This window comes from Eupeodes corollae, chromosome 3 (genome assembly GCF_945859685.1).
Source record: "Eupeodes corollae chromosome 3, idEupCoro1.1, whole genome shotgun sequence".
NCBI lineage: Eukaryota > Metazoa > Arthropoda > Insecta > Diptera > Syrphidae > Eupeodes > Eupeodes corollae.
Window position 1 is genome coordinate 28,607,912 of NC_079149.1, and position 22,547 is coordinate 28,630,458.

Sequence of the window (22,547 nt, forward strand, 5' to 3'; positions counted from 1 at the left end):
GATAGTAAGTATAGTAGCGCGACACGGTTAGTATTCAACACACACTGCCTGCAAATGTGGCAGTCTGAGAAACTCACGGCCACCGGCAGTGGCGACGGAGACAAGCACCTTGCGGAATGGAAATACAAATTTATTTTCCCCTGAGAACAAAACATAAGCACTCGTATTGAATATTGTTTTGCATTTTTATTATATTTATTTTTTCAAGTTCACTAAGCGTCAACGATTTTTCCCATTTCTGGGTTTAATTGGTATTGACTTCTTTTGATGGGAAACAACTTAAAAACTACCCTAAAAGGTTAGGGAACCAATCAAACAAACAATAATATGGTCTTTAAAGAGCTTAAGAGCCATCAATCAACACGAGAACCAGGTAAAGAATTCTCGACGAGTGGACGAATAAGAAAAGCAGCAAGAAAAAAGAAACAACATTTTTATGTGACCATATGACACAGACAGCGGAAAGTTTATATTATTCTTCTTGGTTGTGGTTTATTTTTATAACTTTAGCTTTGGATGAATATAGATTGAATGTGGATGGACATCAATGTTCGAAGAGGAAGACAAGACACCACCATCACATCACACGACAAACGGAAGCGATGATATGACCGGCTTTGGGCCAGAGCTAAAAACACTCTGACTATGTGGGTGGGATAGTTTAGTGGGTGTTTACATCAAATCTCAAAAATGAGTCTTGCTCGACAATTGTTTGTTGTATGGTTGGGAAAATTTGATGATTTTTTTCTCAGAACATTTTCAGTTTGCTTTGAGCTTTTATTTCAAATTGTGATTTCTTTGATTGTGATACGTAATTGAAAGAGAGCTTTTTTTATTTATTACACACGCATAGTAAAAGCTGTTCCGTTTTTAATCAGTAGGGTTGCCAAGAATGTTGAAGAGTTTGTTTTTGAATAAGTTTATGTTTAATTCGAAAGCTTTTAATCGAGAGAAATAGAAAAGTTAAAATCGAAAAAAGTTGAATAAAGCTTAAGGAGCAATCATGGGCTTAGAGTTAGAAGCTTCTCAGTCTATTTTAATGGAAGTTTAAGTATAGATGACTTAAAGGGTGTTTTTTAGCTGCATAAGAACATGAGATTGTCAAACTGAGTTAACATTTCGCTAAACTAATTTTTGCCTATAAACCTGGTCAGTTTATGGTGTTAAGTGTTGAAGTTCATTTCTGTTTAAACGGCTTGCACTAAAATTTAATTTTAAGCGTAGTTTACACGCCAGCTACATCATCGGTTATTTATTTTCGATATTAGGAAACAGCCAAGCTGATTAATTTCGTATTTCTAAAAATAAATCAGATGAACGTTAACGACATTTGGTTTCAAAAAAACCCGGAACTTGTCATAACCATTAATTAAAATTAATTATAAAATCAATTTGGGTAATACTCTATCCCGAAAAAGGGTCGTGCCGCTTAACACCTTACGATTCATTTGTATCTAATATTTAATATACAGTACTGTGCAAATTATTTGAAATTCGAACCTCCAACATTTTTCATTTAAGAAAAATTGTATAGAAAATCAAACAGTTTAGTTTTCTAAACTTTTTTTGATATTACGTTACAATTGTTGGAAATAATAACACTCTTCACTTAAACAAAAAATAAATAACAAAATACTTAAATAGTTGGTCAAATTGCTATGCAAAACATTTGCAACTTAGACCCCACAACTAAATTTTAAACTTTTTTCTTACTTAAAGGTAAGGAAATGTTAATATTTAATTGGGTACCCTTTATTTTTTATAACGGCTGTATATCTTCTGGGTATCGAAGCTATAAGGTTATTAACAACCGTTTTCGGAATGCCCTTCCCCTGCCTCTGAATTCCAGCGAATAGGTCACTTTTGTGCTTAAAAATGTTGCTCCCATTTCTTCTCTTCACAATTTCCCACAGGATCTCTATTGGGTTTCAGTCTGAGGATTTGCCTGGCCATGCTAAAAACTCTATTTTTTTCTGTAATCCATTTTGTGGCCAACTTTGGGATCATTGTCGTGTTGGAAGGTCCATTTTCCAATGGGCATAAGGCAGAATGGTGTTAAAAGGGATGTCTTAATAGTCTTCGGACTTCAATAAGCCCTTCACTTGTCGAATTGGCTCGATTCCTTGGCCAGAAGAGCAGCCCAAGACCAAAATTGAAACACCTGCATGTTTGAAAGTCCTTTTAGTGTATTTTGGATTTAGCCTCTCACCTCTTGGTGTCCCAACATGTTGCTTTCCACCCGATCCGTACATATTGAACTTTATTTCGTCAGAAAACAAGACCGCTTTCCATTTTTGAGGACTTCAATTGAGATGAGTTTTTGCAAAAGCCAAATGGCCCTTTTGCTATCTGAAAACCACGCAATCCGGCATGCAGTGCGAGGTGTTTGATAGCAGATGGGTCAAGTAAAATAAGTTCAATTTTTGCTTCCCTGGATGACGCCGTGCGGTTTCTTCGGAAGAAATTTGTTATTTTCAGTCATCTTTTGCTTCTCTATGATGGCATAACAACTTTCCACTTTTTATGATTCTACAAATAGTTCATTTTTAAATGGAATATTTCTTTGAAAAATCTTTTTGTGATGCTCCTCTTTTGAAATCACTCAATATTCTGGATTTTACATTCGATGAATATTTATACCCACATTTTTAAAACAAATTCTTTTTTTTTTTAATTTAAAAAAGAAATTATTTAAAAAAATCGTTTTATCGTTCATAGTCCCGGATCAAATGTAGCTACACGTATTAACTTAAAAAGCTCCAAATAAATCAGATAAACCGTTATCAAAATGAGAAAAAAGAGACGTTGAAAATGTTTTGCACATCTGAAATCATGTTTTTGTAAAAGCAGTGCATTTGTAGAATTTGCCGGATCAGTGCTTTAAGATTATGAACAGTAAGGTGACATTACACAAAAGACTAAGGCAATACAAATAATTTGATTGGAACAACTTGTACAAATACGAATTAGGGATGTTGCGAATATTCGCATCTACATCCGCAATTGCGGATTATTCACAATGATTCCAACATCAGCATCCGCATAAACTGATGCGGAGTTTGTTGGGGATGCGGATGTTTTTTAACGCTTTTTTCAAATTCGAAAAATAGCAAAAGAACGGCATACTATACCATGATCAATAAAAACGACCCTTTAACCAGTAAAAATTAAAACATCTCGTTCTCAAGTAGGCAACGACAAAAGCAACAACAAGTCATATGTAATGGTCACAGATTTGAGGATATAAAAGCTCTTGCTAAGTGGCCAGGGGACACAGTTTATTTTTATATATTAAGTGAAAAAGTGATACAAATACAGAACATAGATGCCGCCACCAAAGAAAAGCAGCATCTGAATCCAAAATATGTCGTAAAACATACTCACGAGAAGGTCAAGGAAGCACGACTTCTTCGTTGAAAAACCACCTGAAGTCAAAGCACCCAGAAAAGTTTGTTTTATTTGAGAGCGCCAACAATGAAAATCTTTTAAAGAAAAGAAAGAAGATGCAGGTATAATATTTTTCTATAAACATAAAATATAGGCTTGCTTCAAAAGCGATATGGAAATGATGCTAGATTCATCAACTGAAGACGAAGGTGAAAGAAAATCTGATAACGCTAGTCACGAAGCACTTTTCCGAAGGGAGTTAGCATTTTACCGAAATAAAAAAAGACTAGAATTGGATAATAATCTACTTGATTGGTGGAAAGTCCATGAAACAGACTTTAAAAGGCTCTCCAAAGTTGCATTGAGGTATTTATCACTTCCACCAGTCAGTGTTCTCAGCGAACAACTATTTAGCGAAGCTGGATACGATCCACTAGGAAACAGATTACTGTCTGAGAAGGCTGCAATCTTGCTTTTTATTAAATATAACTCACTCATTTTTAAATTTAATTATTAAACGCAAAGATAATCAATACAATTTTCCTTTATTTACGGACTTAAAATTGTTTTTATGTAATAAATTCTAAAATCCGCATCCACATCCGCGGATGTGAGTCTCAAAAAATCCGCATCCGCTTCCGCCAAAATTTGTACATCCCCAACAACCCTGATACGAATGTTTGTTTTTTTTTTATAGGCGGTGATAGTTGTAAAAGTTTTGCGCAGTAATGCATTTCGCAAATTTGTGCGGGTTGCTGAAAATAAGTTTAAGTAAAAAAAGTGTTTTGAAAATAAAAGGTGAAAGTCAAAAATCAGGGTAATATGTTGTATATTGTTCCTGTCTATCTTAATTGCAACTATTGGGAACGAGATTTTGAATCGCTTTATGACTGTCTTTGCGGTTTGAAATCGCAAAACTTGTTGATCATTGGAGATTTAAATGCAAGAACAGCGGCTGAAGAATCGGTAAAAACGATAACAGATCATACACGTCAATCGAAAGATAAAAAAGTGAATGGAGAGGGTCGAAAGATCATAGAATTAGCAAACGAATTTGGTCTGAGCATATTAAATGGGGCTTCAGAAGGAGACTTCGAGGGTGAATATACATTTGTCGGAAAACAGGGTAGTTCTGTTATTGATTATGGCATCTTGGGTGGCGACTGGTGGACATTTTTCGAATATTTCAAGGTAGGAAAGGAAACATTTTCCGATCATCTGCCAATAACGATAACAATTCAAAATAACAAATCCTGCAGTACTCGAGCAGACGCTCGTGATTTGGGTAATAAAATCCTCAAATGGAACAAAACTAAAAAAGAAGAATATAAAACAAAAATGGATGCACTGCTTCAAACAAAACAAAGTGGATCGATTGCAAATTATTTGCCTTTATGTGACCTCGAATCAATCGTCATAAAATCGGCGACATCAATTCCCAAATCAGGTACACTCCATAAGAAATCCGTATGGTATGATCGTGAATGCGAAAAACTTAGAAAAAAGTGTTTAGCCTTGCTCAACTTGTTAAGAAAAAATGAATCCCAGTCGATTAGAATAGATTATATAGAAGCAAATAAGCACTATAAACGGACTGTAAAAATAAAAAAGCGAGCTCATGAAGAAAAATTGGCATGTGAACTAAGTCAAAGCAAGGATGCAAAAGAATTTTGGTCCTTAACCAGAAAATTGTCTGGTAACTTCCAATCAAAAGAACAAATTTCGATTCCCTTGGAAAGCTTACGACTCCATTTTGAATCACTATTATATCAAACGGATCAAATTACGTGGAGTTTTGCACAGCCCAACATTGTGAACGATCTTTTAGATAAAGAAATTAGATTTGAAGAAGTCGAATTGGTACTTAATTCCTTAAGAGATGGCAAAGCATCAGGACCTGACGGCATACCGGCCGAATTCTACAAATATAGCTCCCAAACCTTCAAAGATTACTTCGCAAAAGCACTCGACATCATATTTAACTTTGGAACACTACCTGATCAGTTTTATGAGTCCTTGATATTACCAATATACAAAAAAGGTGACAGCTCAAATCCAGCCAATTATAGGGGGATCACTTTGTTGAACTCGGTGCTAAAAGCTTATACAACATTATTATACAAAAGACTCGAAGAGTGGGTTTCCGTGAACGAAAAACTCAGCGAGTTTCAAGCTGGTTTCCGCTCTGGTTACGCTACTGTCGATAACATTTTCATCTTAACTTCAATAGCACAAATGAAAATTGACCATAATAAAAAGCTCTATACTTTTTTTGTCGATTTTAGGGCTGCATTTGACATGATAAATCGAAATGCAATGTTCTACAAGCTGTACAATTTAGGAATATCTACAAAATTCGTACGTGCATTGATAAAACTTTATCAGCAAACAACAGCAAATATAAGCAATGGTAGAGACAGATCAGAAAGACTGATTGCAAACCGAGGTGTCAAACAAGGCTGCAACCTCAGCCCCTTACTGTTCGCACTCTTTCTCGATGACCTTGTGGAGTGGCTTACATGTGGGGTTGATATGGACAACACAAAGGTAAAGGTTATCATGTACGCGGATGACATAGTCATTCTTGCCGAATCACCATCTTCATTGCAACTGATGATAAACAAGCTCTATCAGTATTGCTTAATATGGGGTCTGGAGGTAAATGTGGAAAAATCAAAGGTTATGATTTTCCAAAAAGGGTCCGGAAGAATAGCAAGCGGTGAAAAGTGGAAATATGGCGAACGTAAGCTAGAAGTAGTAAAAAAATATACCTATCTCGGATTGGAATTATCGTTCAATTTAAAAATGGAAAACCACCTAATAAATAAAGTAGATAAGGCGAAATCAGCAATATGCCAGAATTGGAAAAACATTTTCAGCAACAATCTAATAACTTTAAGCACCAAATATAGTGTATTTAATGCTACAGCCAAATCTATTATGCTTTATGGTGCACAAGTTTGGGGGATAGAACGACAGGAGGTAACTGAAAGCCTGCTGCGGTTCTTTCTAAGGAAAATCTTTTCCCTTCCATTAAACACGCCAAAATATATGTATCACCTGGAGTCGGGATTGCCAACAATGTTTATTTCTGCTCTTAAACTTCATGCAGATTATTTATTAAGGGTGATTAATATGGAAGAATCAAGACTTCCAAAGATGATTCTTAAGTATGCATTGAAAAAGAAAACTCTCTTCGTCAAAACTTGGGTTAAACTTGCCGGAAACTGTGGAATGACGATTAACCTGTCAGAAGCTAACTCAAACCAGTGGAAAAAGATCTTTTATGAAATAATTCAACTGACTGATGAAAATGAAAGATATGCCTTTATCGAAAAAGCTCGCAGTTCAACAGACCGAAAGTATTATTCATTAATCAATTACAATCTTAATGAAAATAACTATTTTAAAAGCTGTTTCTCGTGCTACAACATAGGGACCATTTTCAAAATTAGGGGTGAACTCATCAAATTAAACTTTACTCCACATCGAACGGCGGGGAACTGTAGTTTATGTAATCTGCAAGAGAGGGAAGACATCCTTCATTTTATTGGGGTTTGCCCCGTGCTTAAAGAAATAAGGCGTCACTACTTTGGTAAAAATGTTCTACTCATCGAGGAAGTAAAGAGTTATCTAAATGGCTTCGACTGGCAGCTTCTATTCAACTATTATAGTAAGGCCTATGCTTATAGAACAAGGATAATCACCGAAAGTTTTTAATTAGCTATACAATAATGTATGTTTTAGCATTAGTTCAAATTTTAATTTTTGTTTTAACTAAACTAAAAGTCATTCCGTTTTAACTAAACTCAAAGTCCACGAAAATTGTTTTAAAAATTGTAATATTACAAATATTTGGCAAAATCAGTTAAAAATCAAATTAATGTTTAAAAATTATAAACGAATTATTGTCACTTAATATTAATATTGTATACTACAGACACACGACAAACTTTGTCATGTCTTAATTTATTCATGTTCACTATTCAATACATTGTATAAAAATTTGTTTTTCATGAATAAAATTTATCTATCTATCTAATCTATCTATCTAAAAGGTGAAAGACCTATAACCCGAACTTTTTTTACATTGCTCGAACTCCGACGCAATGCCTCATGCCTCTCGTTGTTTAAGCGATATTTTTACAAACAATGTTCTGTTAAATTAACCAGTTGCACTCCTCTCACTCCCCTCACTGCACAAACACTTCAACTTTATTTAATGCACTTCTAGAAATACCCCATCAGTTTACCCTTGAACTCAATTTTGGACTAATATTCAAAGAGATTCTTTTCTTAGACGTACATTAGGAATGTGATATTTATCCAATTCTGTTTCCTCCAGCCAATTTTTAGTAATAAAGGTTTTTCCATTAAAAGCTTTGATTTTGGATAGCCTGCTATTTTTTTCAGCTGTAACTTTTGAAGTTGCCATAAGTAGAACTACCCCATTACTGGAGCCCTACTATGTAACTCGATTCTACTTTTATTCTATTCGAAACTCATTTCGATTCTACTTTCAAATCGTACTATATACCAACTTGTTTTCAAAAAATGTTCTACTTTCTAACGAGTATCGAGTTGTTTGACAGTTTTAGAAACAAAATAATAAAACAACAAATTTTTGGACAAGAATAATAATTATTACAAAATTGGACACCGTTGGAATTTGGTTCAATTTGCAAGGAAATGAAGAACGGTACGAGCAAATTAAACACAGAATAAGAAAGGTTTGTGTGAATGTATGTACATAGATACGGTAGAATATTTTAACGCGTTCTTAATGAAAAACATATACTTTTGTTTTAGTTTTGTTAAGAGCTATCGTCTTTCTAAAGACGAATTTATGTTCATACTTAAAACCATACCATCCCACATGACTACTCGCAAAAAACGAAATGCTGTTCCGATTATCATTAAGTTATCAGCAGCATTGAATTTTTTGACAACAAGAGTTACCTAAACCAAATCGGTGGTGACAAGAACGCTGGAATTACACAGCAAACCATATTAAAAATACTTGCCGAAGATTAGATCTCAATCGAAGGAGTCTTGTAATGCGTCAAATGCACCTCGAGGTCTATGTTGATAAACAGTATTGTCGAATTTGGCGCTCAGAAAATCGCATTGACCTACCGGGCTATGATAGATAGATTTTCAATTCTGGAATTGGAAGATACGACGGAATTTTCTCCACACAATCAACAAAAATGCAAAACAATTTTTGTGACTGTGTTATTAACTTTCCATAGGAAGTTATTGTAATGGGACCGATTTTTTGACATTTCTCGACGTTTCAAGGTCCCTCGAGTAGAAATAAAATATTTTTAGGAAAATGTCTGTGCGTGCGTGTCTATAGCTCAAGGACCAGTACAGGTATCGACTTCAAATAAATTTTGTTATACAGATGGAAACATCATAGTGGAACCGCAGTCAAACCTGAGGATAAAGAAGGACCACTTCTTCAGACTGTACAACGGCGATGACGAAATGAATTCCCCTGTCAGGCAGGATGATTCATTCAACATAGACGACGAAAGCCAACAATCCCTACCTCCCGACTTAGAAGAAGTAAAGATTGTCATATCTAAGCTGAAGTCTAATAAAACCGCTAGAGCGGGTGGCATGAATGGCGAGCTCTTTAAAGCAGCTGGAGATAAGTTGGTTTGGAGCATGCACCAACTCATCGGTAAGATATGGTCGAAAGAAAGTATGACCGATGAATGGAACCTCAGTATTGATTGACCGATCCTGAAAAAAGGAGACCCTCTACTTAACATCGCCTACAAAATCTTCTCTGCCGTAATTTGTGAACGTCTAAAACCCATCGTCAACAACCTGATAGGTCCTTATCAGTTTGATTTTAGACCAGGAAAGTCCACAGTCGATCAAATATTCACATTACGGCAGATCCTGAAAAAAACCCAAGAACACCAAATCGGCACCCACCATCTTTTCATCGATTTCAAGCCGCTTATGACAGCATCACAGGGACGAACTGTATAGAGCCATGTCTAGATTTGGCATCCCTGCCAAACTCGTCCGTTTGTGCAGGATGACCATGGAGAATTCACGCTGCTCCATAAAGGTTGGAAAAAACTTAAGAAAAAAAAGGTTTTAGACAAGGTGATGCGCTGTCATGTGATTTTTTTAACATCGTGCTTGAAAGAATAGTGCAGAGCTCACACGTCAACACTAGAGGCACTATCTTTCAAAAGTCTATCCAATTACTGGCATATGCTGATGACATTGACATAATCGGAAGAACTCAGCGTGATGTCAATGGGGCTTATGTGAGTATTGAGGCAGAGGCGGCAAAAATGGGTTTAACGGTTAATGAGGGCAAAACAAAATACATGCTGTCGTCAAGAAAGGACATACGATACCGACGTCTTGGTCATAACGTCACCATTGACAGACGTAACTTTGAGGTAGTCAAGGACTTCGTCTACCTAGGCTCCGCTTTAAACGCAGAAAACAACACCAGCGCTGAGATCAAACGCAGAATAACTCTTGCTAACCGCTGTTTCTTTGGACTAAGAAAGCAATTGAGTGGTAAAGTCCTCTCTCGAGAAACTTAAGTGTTATCATATAAGACCCTTATCATCCCCGTCGTGCTATACGGTGCAGAAGCATGGACTATGACAAAAGCGGATGAAAGCCCCTTGGGTCGGTTCGAGAGAAAAGTTCTTCGTGTGATCTACAGTCCCGTATGTATCGAAGGGGAATGGAGGAGAAGATGGATCGAGGAGCTGTACAGCGACGTAAACTTAGCCAGGAGAGTAAAAGTCCAACGACTAAGATGGCTGGGTCACGTAGAGCGCATGGAAACCGATGCTCCGGCAAGGAAAGTCTTCGAATCTAAACCCACAGGACAGCACAGTAGAAGAAGACCGCGGATCAGGTGGCGCGCACAAGTGAAAAGTGACCTCACCCACCTTGGAGCGCGAAACTGGAGACATCTAGCTAGGTACCAAGCTAGATGGAGAAGTTTGTTGGGTGAGGCCCTAGTTCACACAGGACTGTAGCGCCGCCTTAAGTAAGTATACAGGTATTGATGCAGAAAGATGCAGAAAGGACTCTCGAGAAAATGAGTGGGTGGTTTTTTTTACCATTGCAGTTTAAAAAAAAGGTGAACATTTTGGCTAACCCTAAATAAGTACGAACAAATAACGCTAGAGAAAAAACTGAAAGTAAAATTTGCCACCTCAAAAATTGTATGAATAAAAAATTATTTTATCTCCAAAACAATTTTGTGCTACGAAAAATAACGTTTTTAGCAACTGGACAAATTTTGAGAAAAATCGAATTGAAAGTTTTTTGTACAAAAAATAAAAACCTAAGAAAAATTAATAAAATTTAGTAAAAATTGATTTTCGACTTAAATAACTTTTCAAATCTTTGAGGTTTTGGCTTAAATTTAATTTTATCTTATGAGAAATATTGTTTTGAACATTCGGTAAATTTTTTTGAAAAATCGAATTGAAAGTTTTTTAACAAAAAATAAAAAAAAAGGATTCCTAAATGTTCGTAAAAATTGATTTTCGACTCAAATATTTTTTTAAAAATTAATAATATTGGTTTCAAACTTCTTTATCTCACATAAAATATTTGTTTCGACATTCAGATTTTTTTTTATAAAAATCCAACAGGAGAAATTGGTTAACGAATAAAAATGTCTTTAACAAAAATAGATTTTGAAATCAATCGATTTCATCATTTGCAAAATATTGTGGGTTATTTTAAATTTTTTTAGAATAATTTGACTGATAACTTTTTTAATAAAATACGAAAACCTACAAACCTTTTAAGAAAGACAAATCGACAAACAGGATGGGAAGTTATCAGTGTGGGTCGCATCCCAGCATTTTTTTTTCTTAAGAGATGATCACCGCGATTTTGAAACGATTCAAGCAAATATTCCACAAAAGATTCAAGACCTTCAAGATCAAGGTCACGTATGATGCTATTTGTATGTAAGTTTGGGGCGTTTTCCCTGATTGTTTTCTATTGTAACAATGGGCAGATTGAGACGACGATTTCTGGTATCTGATTGGCCAGCTGCCAAAAAATTACCTTCCAGTTAAGGCAACTTTAATGGAAAGGTGACTGTAAAGTTAGTCAAGAAAAATCTACCTAACTATTAATTCAAGTCTACTTCTATCAAAATGACAGTTGCTCATGTTTTTCCATTTAAATTAAAGTTGAACTTTATTACTCTATGATTTATTTATTTTCTTCATAACTTCATTTAATGATTTCTGTAAAAGGGTTCCTTGTCAATTTTGAAAAGAAATAACTTATATTTCTTTATATTACAAAATACAAATCGTGATTGACTTGTAGCTTGCCAGAGGAGTGCTTTGTAGACTATAATTTTGTTGGCCCTTTTTGTGCTATGAACTTAAAGTAGAGGTTTGTTAAGTTAAGTTCTAAATTTGAAATTCATGACACTTGATAAACTAACTACAGTGATTTTATCATGCAATTTCTTTTTTCATATTTTCCACTTATAAACATTATTATAAATCTTAGTATTTGTTTATTTTATTTATGAATGAATATATTCTTTATAATTGATCAAAAAATTATCCGCCATTTACCATCCTCCGCTAAGATTATTAGATGTAAACGCATAAAGGCTGAATGTAAACGCTGCATTAATATTCGGTTTTTTCTTCCTATGCTTGTTTTGACATTTCTTAAGACTAACAGTTTGTTTTCTTTTTTTAATGTAAAATTAAACCAAACTAGTCTGTAGGTTTTCTGCATACATTTGTAAAGTAATTAGAAGTCAAACATTATAGAATTATTCAATAAATAAAACATGGGTCGTAAAGGACAAAATTCGAGTCTTGAAACAAGAAAACTTGTGATTAATCAACACGAAAAGGTGAAACTTACAAGAAAATTGCAGAGTTATTAAATATGAAGCGAAACACTGTCGGGGATATAGTCCAGAGATAAAAAATGAAGGAAGAATCGAGCCAAAGAAGCAGTTGGGCCAACCAAAAAAACTTACGGCGAAAGAAGAACGGCTTATAGTACGAAAGATCAAAGCTAATCCTCGTTTACGTGCCCCAAAAATAGTTGAAGAAGTCATAATTGAATGCACAAAGCAAATATCTGCATCAACCATTCGTCGTGCCATCAAAGCATATGGCTAAGGTGGGTTGCCCGAAAGAAGCCCTTCATTAATATGCGCAATAGGAAAATTCGAGTCAACTTCGCGAAGGAGCATAAAAACAAGGATGCAAGTTGGTGGGACGACGTTATTTTTGCCGACGAGAGTAAGTTTAATCTCTTTGGTTCAGACAGAAGGGTTATGGTTTCTCGGAAACCTAACGAAGAGCTAAAGGGCAAACATTTAAAACCAACTGTGAAACATGGCGGCGGGCACGTCATGGTTTGGGATTGCATATCTGCAAAAGGCATGAGGAATCTTCTTTTCATCGACGGCATTATGAATAAAAAACAATATTTGAGAATTTTGATAAAAAATTTAAGACAAAGTGCTGAGAGAATGGGTGTTTTGCGCAGTTTCAAGTTTTACCAGGACAACGATCCGAAACATAAGGCTCATGTTGTTAGAAAGTGGCTACTCTATAACTGTCCAAAAATTATCCAAACGCCTGCGCAATCCCACGACTTAAACCCCATTGAAAATTTGTAGGATGAATTGGATCGAAGAGTTCGTGAAAACCCCGTTACTTTAATAAGTGGACTTAAAATTCGAGACCAAGAAGAATGGAACAAGATTAGTGTTGAATATCTTTCCAAAATTATAGAAAACATGCCTCAAAGACTTCTAGGAGTCATATCCAATCAAGGTTATCCCACAAAATATTAAATCATTTCTTAAAAAAATGAATTTCTTAACGATGCATTTGTGTTTTAAGAAAAAACCGAATATTAATGAACTTTGTTTAGCTTTTAGTTTGGTAACCAAAAATTATACCATTTAATAAGAAATAATAAATTCTTTTTCTACAAGCAAGAAATAGTTGTATATATTTTATTTTTAAACACCAAGTCGAAGTAAAAAAAAAATAACAAAAACCGAATATTAATGGCAGTCACTGTAGTTGCCTTGGTCAAAATTTACGTTCAAAGAATGAAGTTGACTGCAAATGAAGTCACTATGTTGGCTGAACCTGTCCAATGAAGTAATCTATTGATGTCGCCAAAAAAGACAGTTCTTGTTTAAGTATCTAAATGAAACTAATTGAAAAGCCTGTAAAATATCGATTTTTTTGTTCAGGTAGCAAACATATTTTCAAAACTGACAGTTTATTTTTGAATGAAGGTTTTCAAATTAATTTAATTTGTCTGTTATTTACTCTGAATGTCAAAGATTTTTTTTGCAATTTTAATAAAAAAAATGTTCAAACAAATAGAACTTGGACCTAAAAATCACAGACATTCAGTATAAAATAAAAACAAAAACGAACAACGAGTATTATGTTTTTAGCTTTAAGCAACTTTAAGTAAACAAGTCTCAAACATATTTAGTCGGTAATTTTTGCTTGTGATTTGCAATCTTACCAAACAACTTATGAGACGAATTCTAAGACGATAACGAGAGTTATTGAAAACAAAAATCAGTTCTGAACTTACGAACCAAAGAACCACTGATAATGAATTCACTATCATCAAAAATATATAAATCGAAAGCAATACACATAATATGAATGTATGTCATGTGCTGCTTAGCTCAGCGCTCATGCATAGAACATTGCTTTGAAATATGTGTACCTACATATGCCCACTCGTGCAACGAGAATAGACACAACATACACAACAACATTCGTGGCTCAGGGCCACCTATGTAATTCTCAAGCATTGCTTATTGGAAGGAAAGACCTAAGCAATAAGCAACCATATGCAAAACTAATTAAAAATCAAAACCCACCGACGTCGACGTGAAATCTAAAATGTAAACACAAAGGTATGCCGAAGAGCCGAGCCGCCTTCTACACCACCTGCCTGCCGCCAAAGTAAACGAAATTTAAAAATTATTGTTATCAAGACCCAATTCTATTTTTTGTTGTTCAATTAATTTGCACTCACCTTATTGTTGTACTGTTGTTGTTGCTGATAGAGTTGCTGCTGAGACTGAGACTGGCTGTTCCTCTTCCAGTTGGCTAAAATCGAGATCTGCGACTGAACAGAGGCGATATTGTTGTTGTTACTGATTTGATGATGTAGACTCGCAGCTGCCGATTGCAAATTCGGGTTATTTTGTGAAGATGCTGGCAAAATTAATGTTGATCCATTTATTTGATGTAGACTTGATGATTTTCCATTTATGTTAGTTGGAGTTCCAAGTGCTCCAAGGGCAGTCTCTATGCCAGATGTTGTTGTGGTCCACACTGACATTGCGATTTAACAGGAATTCTGTGAAAAGCCATTGTGATGCGATGAGTTTTGAAGCTTTTTAAAGATTAATATTTGCGATAAATTGCAATTAAAGAGCAGTTAATAAAAATATATAAAATAATAACAATAGAAACACAACAAATTAAAACACAAAAAATAACAAAACAAGATAAAGATTGCTAAGCCGGGGTCTGTTAAATAAAAAATAATAAAGAATTCCTGAGAATTCTCTTTGGCCGATGCAATATGAATTGAAATAATTGAAAACTCAAACTTGTTTAACAACTGGAAAAGTCGAATCGAATAGAAATGGAAAGGGTAAAATGTCAGAATGACGTTTTGTTTATTCCAAAGAAGAGATAATCAGCGATTGTATCTGTCAGACAAGAGATGGCAGTTGAATCGATAGAAGGAGAAAAATGGTTAGGGTGTAATTACATTATGGAGATAAAGATGTTCGTTGGAATTTAAATGTCAGAAAAATAATAAAAATAAAATTAAAAAGTTCCAGTGAAATGTGAGTTGTAGAATGATTTTAGGTGAAGAAAAAATAGCTTACTTGGAAATAATTAAACCCAAGTGACAGTTAGTATTAATTAAGATACTGAGAAAAACATATTTTAATGAATATTGTTACTGCTTATTTTTGATTTAGAGATACATGTATATTTTTTATATATGTATGTATATATTTTACTGTGTTTCCCTTTTATTAATAATATAAATTATATACTGAACGATCGGAAATTACAAAAAGATTTTTTTTGAGAAAAAAAAGTGGAGAATTATGTTAAGCAACCAATAATTCTTCCAAAGTCACATGCGATTACCACACTAATTATTATGGAGCCACGAAACGTTAATAAACGAACTTCGCCAATGGTTTCATATCTCTCAAATGAGAACCGTCTTTAAGAAGATACGAAAATCCTGCCAAACATGCAAGAACGCTAAAGCTCAACCGCAACCACCAATAATGGCTCAACTGCCTATCGCTCGCCTATACTCGTTTAGTAGACCCTTCTCCTTTGTCGGAGTAGATTACTTTGGTTCAATGAAGGTACTCGTAGGGCGAACAACAGAAAAGAGGGGGGGGGGGGTGGCTTGACTGTTAGAGCGGTCCACATTGAAATCGCACATAGCCTTACGACTGACTCCTGTATTCTAGCCTTACGTAATTTTATGGCCAGACGTGGAATACCGATTGAGATCTACAGTGACAATGGCACAAACTTCATAGGAGCCGAGAGAGAACTGAAAGAAGCCTTAGAAAGAGTTGAAACCGAAAAATTGGCGGAACAATTTAGTTCCCAACTGCCTCACATGGGAGGCAGTTGGGAACGTATAGCGCCATCCATCAAGACCGTCCTCTATTCTATTTCATTAGCTAACAATCCTTCAGACGAGCTCTTAAAAAGCATGTTAATAGAAGCAGATAGCATCGTAAATTCGCGACCTCTGACATATATCCTCATAGAAACGGAAAATTAAGAGGCACTCACTCACTTTATTGGCGTCATCTAGCGGCGAAAAACCGTTTGCGGTATTCAACGACGATAGAAGGGTGGTTAGAAAAAAATGGCTTATTTTACAGCAGTTTGCGGATAGATTTTGGAAACGCTGGGTAAAGGAATATATTCCTACAATAACTAGACGCACAAAATGGTTCACACCAGTGAAACCAGTTGAGGTCGGAGACATCGTCCTCATCGTGGACCCAAATAATCCGACGGGGTCATGGTACAAAAGCAAAATTATTCAAACGAAAACTTCAAGTGAAGGATAAGTAAGAAGTGCCACAGTACAAAGACAAACCCAAAGTGGGGTTTACGAAAGACCTATCATACAACTGGCAGTGCTCGACGTTGGCATTCCAGAAACAGCTAAGTCGGTCGGAGTTGCTACAAGGGGGGAGTGTTGTGAACATATTCCCACATTGGAACAGGGCGCTCTGAAACACGCCGTGCAAAAATAATGAAGCTATCTCCTTATGACTAAAAGCTTAATTTCATATGTCATACCCACAGGTGGCCAAATATTCAAAACGGAGAATTTCATATAATTTCAATTTTCATTTCATCATTAACATTCACCAGCGACAGTAATAATTGAATCTTATAAATTAAAAATTGTTAAATATCTTGAGCAATTAATAACTGTAAAATTCTGAATTAATAATTTAATTGTTAAAATTTGTCTTAAGATAACTCTTTTCAGTACAAAGATTACGGCTGTTGCTAAAACACATTGCAGATATTGCAAGTGGCTAAAGTGCCGCAAGTTTAACAAGCACCGGTTCTTTTAGCTTTGTGCAGCAACACCTCGGATGGATTTACTGTCAAAACGTCACCATCGGCAGACGTAACTTTGAGGTAGTCAAGGACTTCGTCTACCTAGGTTCCGCTGTAAACGAAGAAAACAACACCAGCGCTGAGATCAAACGCAGAATAACTCTTGCTAACCGCTGTTTCTTTGGACTAAGAAAGCAATTAAGTGGTAAAGTCCTCTCTCAAGGGACCAAAGTGTTGCTATATAAGACCCTTATCATCCCCGTCCTGCTATACGGATGAAAGCACCTTGGGTCGGTTCGAGAGAAAAGTTCTTCGAAGGGGAGTGAAGGAGAAGTGACGTAGAATTACCCAGAAGGGTAAAAGTCCAACGACTAAGATGGCTGGGTCACGTAGAGTGCATGGAAACCAATGCTCCGGCCCGGAAACTCTTCGAATCCACACCCAAATGACAGCGCAGTAGAGGAGGACCGCGGATCAGGTGGCGCACACAAGTGCAAAGTGACCTCACCAACTTTGATATTTACTATGGTGACTGCTACCACGAAAAGCAACAGCGCTTTTTTGGATGCGGCTTCGTCATTGGAGCCAGACTTAGGCAAGAAGTCTTGAGCTATACAAACTTGAGCATCAACAAACGCCTCATGATCATCCGTATCAAGGCTAAATTCGGCAACATTAGCCTGATATGCGCGCACGACCCCACAGAAGAGAAGGATGATATGTTCTTCAAGCTCTTAGACGATTTCAAAATTGTCATGGGCAATTTTAATGCCAAGCTAGGAAGGGAAGACATCTTTGGTGGAATAATCGGAAAACAGCCTGCAAGACAACGGATTCAGGCTCATAGATTTTGCTGCGGGGTAAAACGTAATGGTAGCCAGTACGGGTTTTCCACACCTCAACATCCACTTGGAGTTCTCCAGATCAATCTACCGTCAACCAGATTGACCATATTACGATCGACGCCAGACACGCTTCCAGCATCATGGATGTCCGAACAAAACAGGGAGGTGCTGAGAGAAGATACAACGTCGAACGGATACAATCTCCACAGATCGCCAAATCCATTTTTGACCGAGTTACAAGTAACCTCTCTCGAAGTTCTCTGCCGTCAACACAATGTATCGAAAACCAGTGGCAACATTGTCAAATTGCAATCAGAGAAGCCACCTCTGATGTGCTGGGTTTCAAGCAGCCACCAACAAGTAACCTGGTTTGATGAGGAATGTCGGCAGGCAAATGCAGCCAAACAACAGGCACGCAAAACGGCGCTGCATAAAAGGACGAGAGCTGCTCATGAGCTCTATAAGCAAAAGAGGCGAGATGAACACCGACTTCTCAGAAGGAAAAAGATAGGGCATGAGAAGAGTGCGGTCGAATATGTTTAGAGGTTTAAAATCCGGAATGAAGTTCGAACATTTTATGAACAGGTGAAACGAAATTCACAGGTACGAGTACATAAACCTATAGAACCGAAGCCTGCAAAGACGAAAGTGGAAACATTAAAGTGGAACCGCAGTAAATGCTGAGGATATGGAAGGACCACTTCTGCAGACTGTATAACGGCGACGACGAATCGAATTTCGCTGTCAGGCAGGATGATCCATTCAACATAGACGACGAAAGGCAACAATTCCGTCCTCCCGACTTAGATGAAGTAAAGATTGCCATTGCTGAAGTCTAATAAAGCCGCTGGAGGGGATGGCTTGAATGTCGAGCACTTTAAAGCAGCTGGAGATCAGTTGTTAAGAAGCATGCACCAACTTATCTGTAAGATATGGTTGGAAGAAAGCATGCCCGATGAATGGAACCTTAGTATTGTTTGCCTAATTCTGAAAAAAGGAGACCCTCTTAACTGCATCAACTATAGAGGAATCAGTCTACAAAACATCGCCTACTGAATCCTCTCTGCCGTAATATGTGAACGTCTAAAGCCCATCGTCAACAACCTGATAGGACAGTGTGGTTTTAGACCAGGATAGTCCACAGTCGATCAAATATTCATATTACGGCAGATCCTGCAAAAAAATCCAAGAACACCAAATCGGCATCCACCATCTACAGGGACGAGCTGTATAGAGCCATGTCTAGTTTTGGCATCCCTGCCAAACTCGTCCGTTTGTGCAGGATGACCATGGAGAACTGTGCTCCATAAAGTTTGGATGTTGGAAAAAACTTAACATAACTTTTCGATGTCAAAATAGATTTTAGACAAGGTGATGCGCTGTCATGCGATTTTTTTAACATCGTGCTTGAAAGAATAGTACAGAGCTCACACGTCAACACTAGAGGCACTATCTTTCAAAAGTCTGTTCAATTACTAGCATACGCTAATGACATTGACATAATCGAGAGAACTCAACGTGATGTCAATGGGGCTTTTGCGAGTATTGAGGCAGTGGAAGCAGAAATGGATTTAACGGTTAATGAGGGCAAAACAAAGTACATGCTGTCGTTAACAAAGGACATACAATTGAGTGGCAAATATAAGACCCTTATCATCCCCGTCCTGCAATGCAGTGCATAAGCATGGACTATGACAAAAGCGGATGAAAGCACCTTGGGTTGGTTTGAGAGAAGTTCTTCGTGTAATCTACGGTCCCGTATGCATCGAAGGGGATTGGAGGAGAAGATGGAACGACGAGCTGCACGGGCTGTATCACGACGTAGACTTAGCCAGAATTGTAAAAGACCAACGACTAAGATGGCTAGGTCACGTAGACCGCATGGAAACCAATGCTCTGGCCCGGTAACTCTTCTAATTCACACCCACAGGACAGCACAGTAGAGGAAGACCGCGGATCAGGTGGCGCGCACAAGTGGAAAGTGACCTCACCAAACTTGGAGCGCGAAACTGGAGACATCCAGCTAGGGACCGAGCTAGATGGAGAAGTTTGTTGTGGGAGGCCTTAGTTCACACAGGACTATAACGCCAACTTAAGTAAGGGAGGGGACCTACAGTTTTAAGTACTTTTGGAGGATTTGTCGATTTATTCTAGTATCTAGTGTCATTCTTTTTGAATTGCGACTGCCACAGCATATCTCGCTTCGGTTATCCTAAAAGGCTGGATTATTTAGCAGGTTTTTCTTTGTTGTTCTTTTGTATCTTTCTTTCTTTTTTGTTTTTCTATTATTTTCTGCGCTTTGTTCTTTGAATAACAAAATCCTTCCAATTTTTTATAAAAAAAAACATTAGACATAACTTTTTTACTTAAGTTCACAGAAATCAAAATTCCAAAAATATAACAGACTATACATATATTTTGTATTTTACTAAAATTGACTGTTGTTGAAGTTCCACGAATTATCTTATTAAGTTTTTTTTTGAAATTATTATAATCGGCCAGACTTTTTGAATAGTAAACGTTCTCAGAGAGATGTTAATGTGCATATGTATCAATTTGTTAAAACCTTAATATTTCAGCAATCAAGCTATCGGTTTCGATACAATTTTATTTTACGTCACACACAATATCTAGCCATAAAGTGACAAAATAATAAACCCAAAGTATTTTCCCTATAAAAAAAAACAACAAAACAAAGGAGTTTCTAATAAAATACTTCTTTTTGAATAGTCAACCAAAAATAAATGAGTATTTTTGTAGTCAACTATCTAAACAGCTGTCCCTTTTGAAGCTGTCATCTTTTGACACTTGACAAGAAAAAAAACTACACCATTACTTTAAAGGTAATCATAAACGCCTCAACGATTAGTTGAAATCGTTTTAAATCAGTGCAAAATGTTTCTATGTGTCACAGAAGTACCGACAAAATCGTAACTTTCCAAACAAAATTTTCTGGAAGGTGACAGAAATCACAGTTCTACCATAAAATACTACTTTATTAATATAATAAAAGAAAACAGCATAAATATCAATTTTTAATTAAATGAATAATTTGGTTTCCGCAAAAATTTGATTTATATTGTTAACAGAAATCATTTTTCCGAACAGCTGATTCTATAATGTCAAAAATGAACCGAATCGATCCACACAAAAATTGGCAGTGTTCAATCTCGTGTCGAATAGAGTATCATGGATATGTGAATTTTTAGATACCTTACGAGTCGAATAACTAAATTGAGATAGTTGTAAAAAAACAATTTTCAGTTGTCCATAAAAAGCAGGCAAATATTTAGTCCAAAATTATTGTAAAACAAAGTTATCAATGGATAGCTTTCATAATTTACTGAATTATCACCAAGAAACATTCAAATTTGAAATCAGTTCTTAGTTCAAATTTTACCATACGTTTAATCAGCTGTAGTACCGTGGCATGATGGTTAGTGCGTTGGACTGTCATGCGAGAGGTCTTGGATTCGATCCCTGCCTGTGCCACCTAAAGTTTTATTCATGGGTACTGCCTCTGGCTAGAAATTGACAAATTCTCCAAGAGTAATTCTTGTCATGAAAAAGTGCTTTCTCAAATTAGCCGTTCGGATTCGGCAAATAAACTGTAGGTCCCTTCCATCTCTGGCAACATTACTCGCACAGAGGAATGGTTGAGAGTTGTCAATCACCAGATCCTGGTTCTCAACGGACTGTTGCGCCACCTAATTTATTTATTTTATGAATCAGCTGTTCTGTCAGATAACCACATAAGACAGAAATCCTTGAATACCTTTGGATTCCGTTTTTGATAATTCAGTTGTTTTTTACTTTCAATATTGTTAATTTCAACTGCAACTAATGTTTGAGTTATGGAACATGAAAAATGAGCACAGTCTTAAAATCATCTGTCATATCTTATGATACTGATAAAGTTCCTAGATTAAATGCTTTGGTACGATTCTCTCAAGAACACATAATTTCAACATAACTAAAGCTTTTCCAAATTTAGAAAGTGGTATTTAACATTTTTTTTTGCATTTATAAGCTTTTTAAATTAAACGACTTATTTTTAATCCCATTATCTTGGACTTATTTTTTGTATCCAAGTGCCAATAATTTCCGATTCTCTTTTCGACTTCTTTAAATCGATACAATGAGTAGACACTTAAGAAATCAACCATCAAAGAACCATCAACTGTTGACGAAAGAGGTGGTAATGACCACTATAAAAGTTCATATAGCGGTCAATGATTTACATTGACAAGGTTGCGAATGCATCTTGTCACAACTTTACCTCAGCTACAACATAGCCTTTATATCGATTGGGACATGTGCTTCTAAATATTATAAAACAACAATATCTACGTATAAAAGTGGTCGATAACGACATCAGCAGTCGACAGAATGATGTTGACCATGAACGTTCTATAAAATAATTCTTGGCAATTGTTTATTTTTAGTTCAACACATAACATATGGCTAGCGGTTCAGTTACCCTTCTAGAAGTTGACAATATTCGATTAAGGGTATTTTTGTGTGTTTTTTGAAAAAATTAAATCAATAATCATTTAAAAAGGAAAGTAATTGTTGAGTGTTTTTGAAGCTAGAGGGTTTATAATAAGATGATTCGTTTTGATGTTAATAAAATTAGTGTTTTTTG

General features: G+C 36.1%; 1 protein-coding gene across 2 annotated transcripts in view; it reads right to left on the bottom strand.

Moving 5' to 3' along the window:
* The window catches only part of LOC129952332 (calcium release-activated calcium channel protein 1), a 112,023-nt gene that overhangs the window by 13,265 nt on the left and 76,211 nt on the right, over positions 1-22,547 (bottom strand). For both annotated transcript variants that reach the window (XM_056064869.1, XM_056064868.1), the window contains one exon: positions 14,458-14,784. In XM_056064869.1, coding sequence (XP_055920844.1) covers positions 14,458-14,766 — 309 coding nt within the window. In that variant the 5' untranslated portion in view covers positions 14,767-14,784. The remainder of the gene's footprint in view (positions 1-14,457; positions 14,785-22,547) is intronic.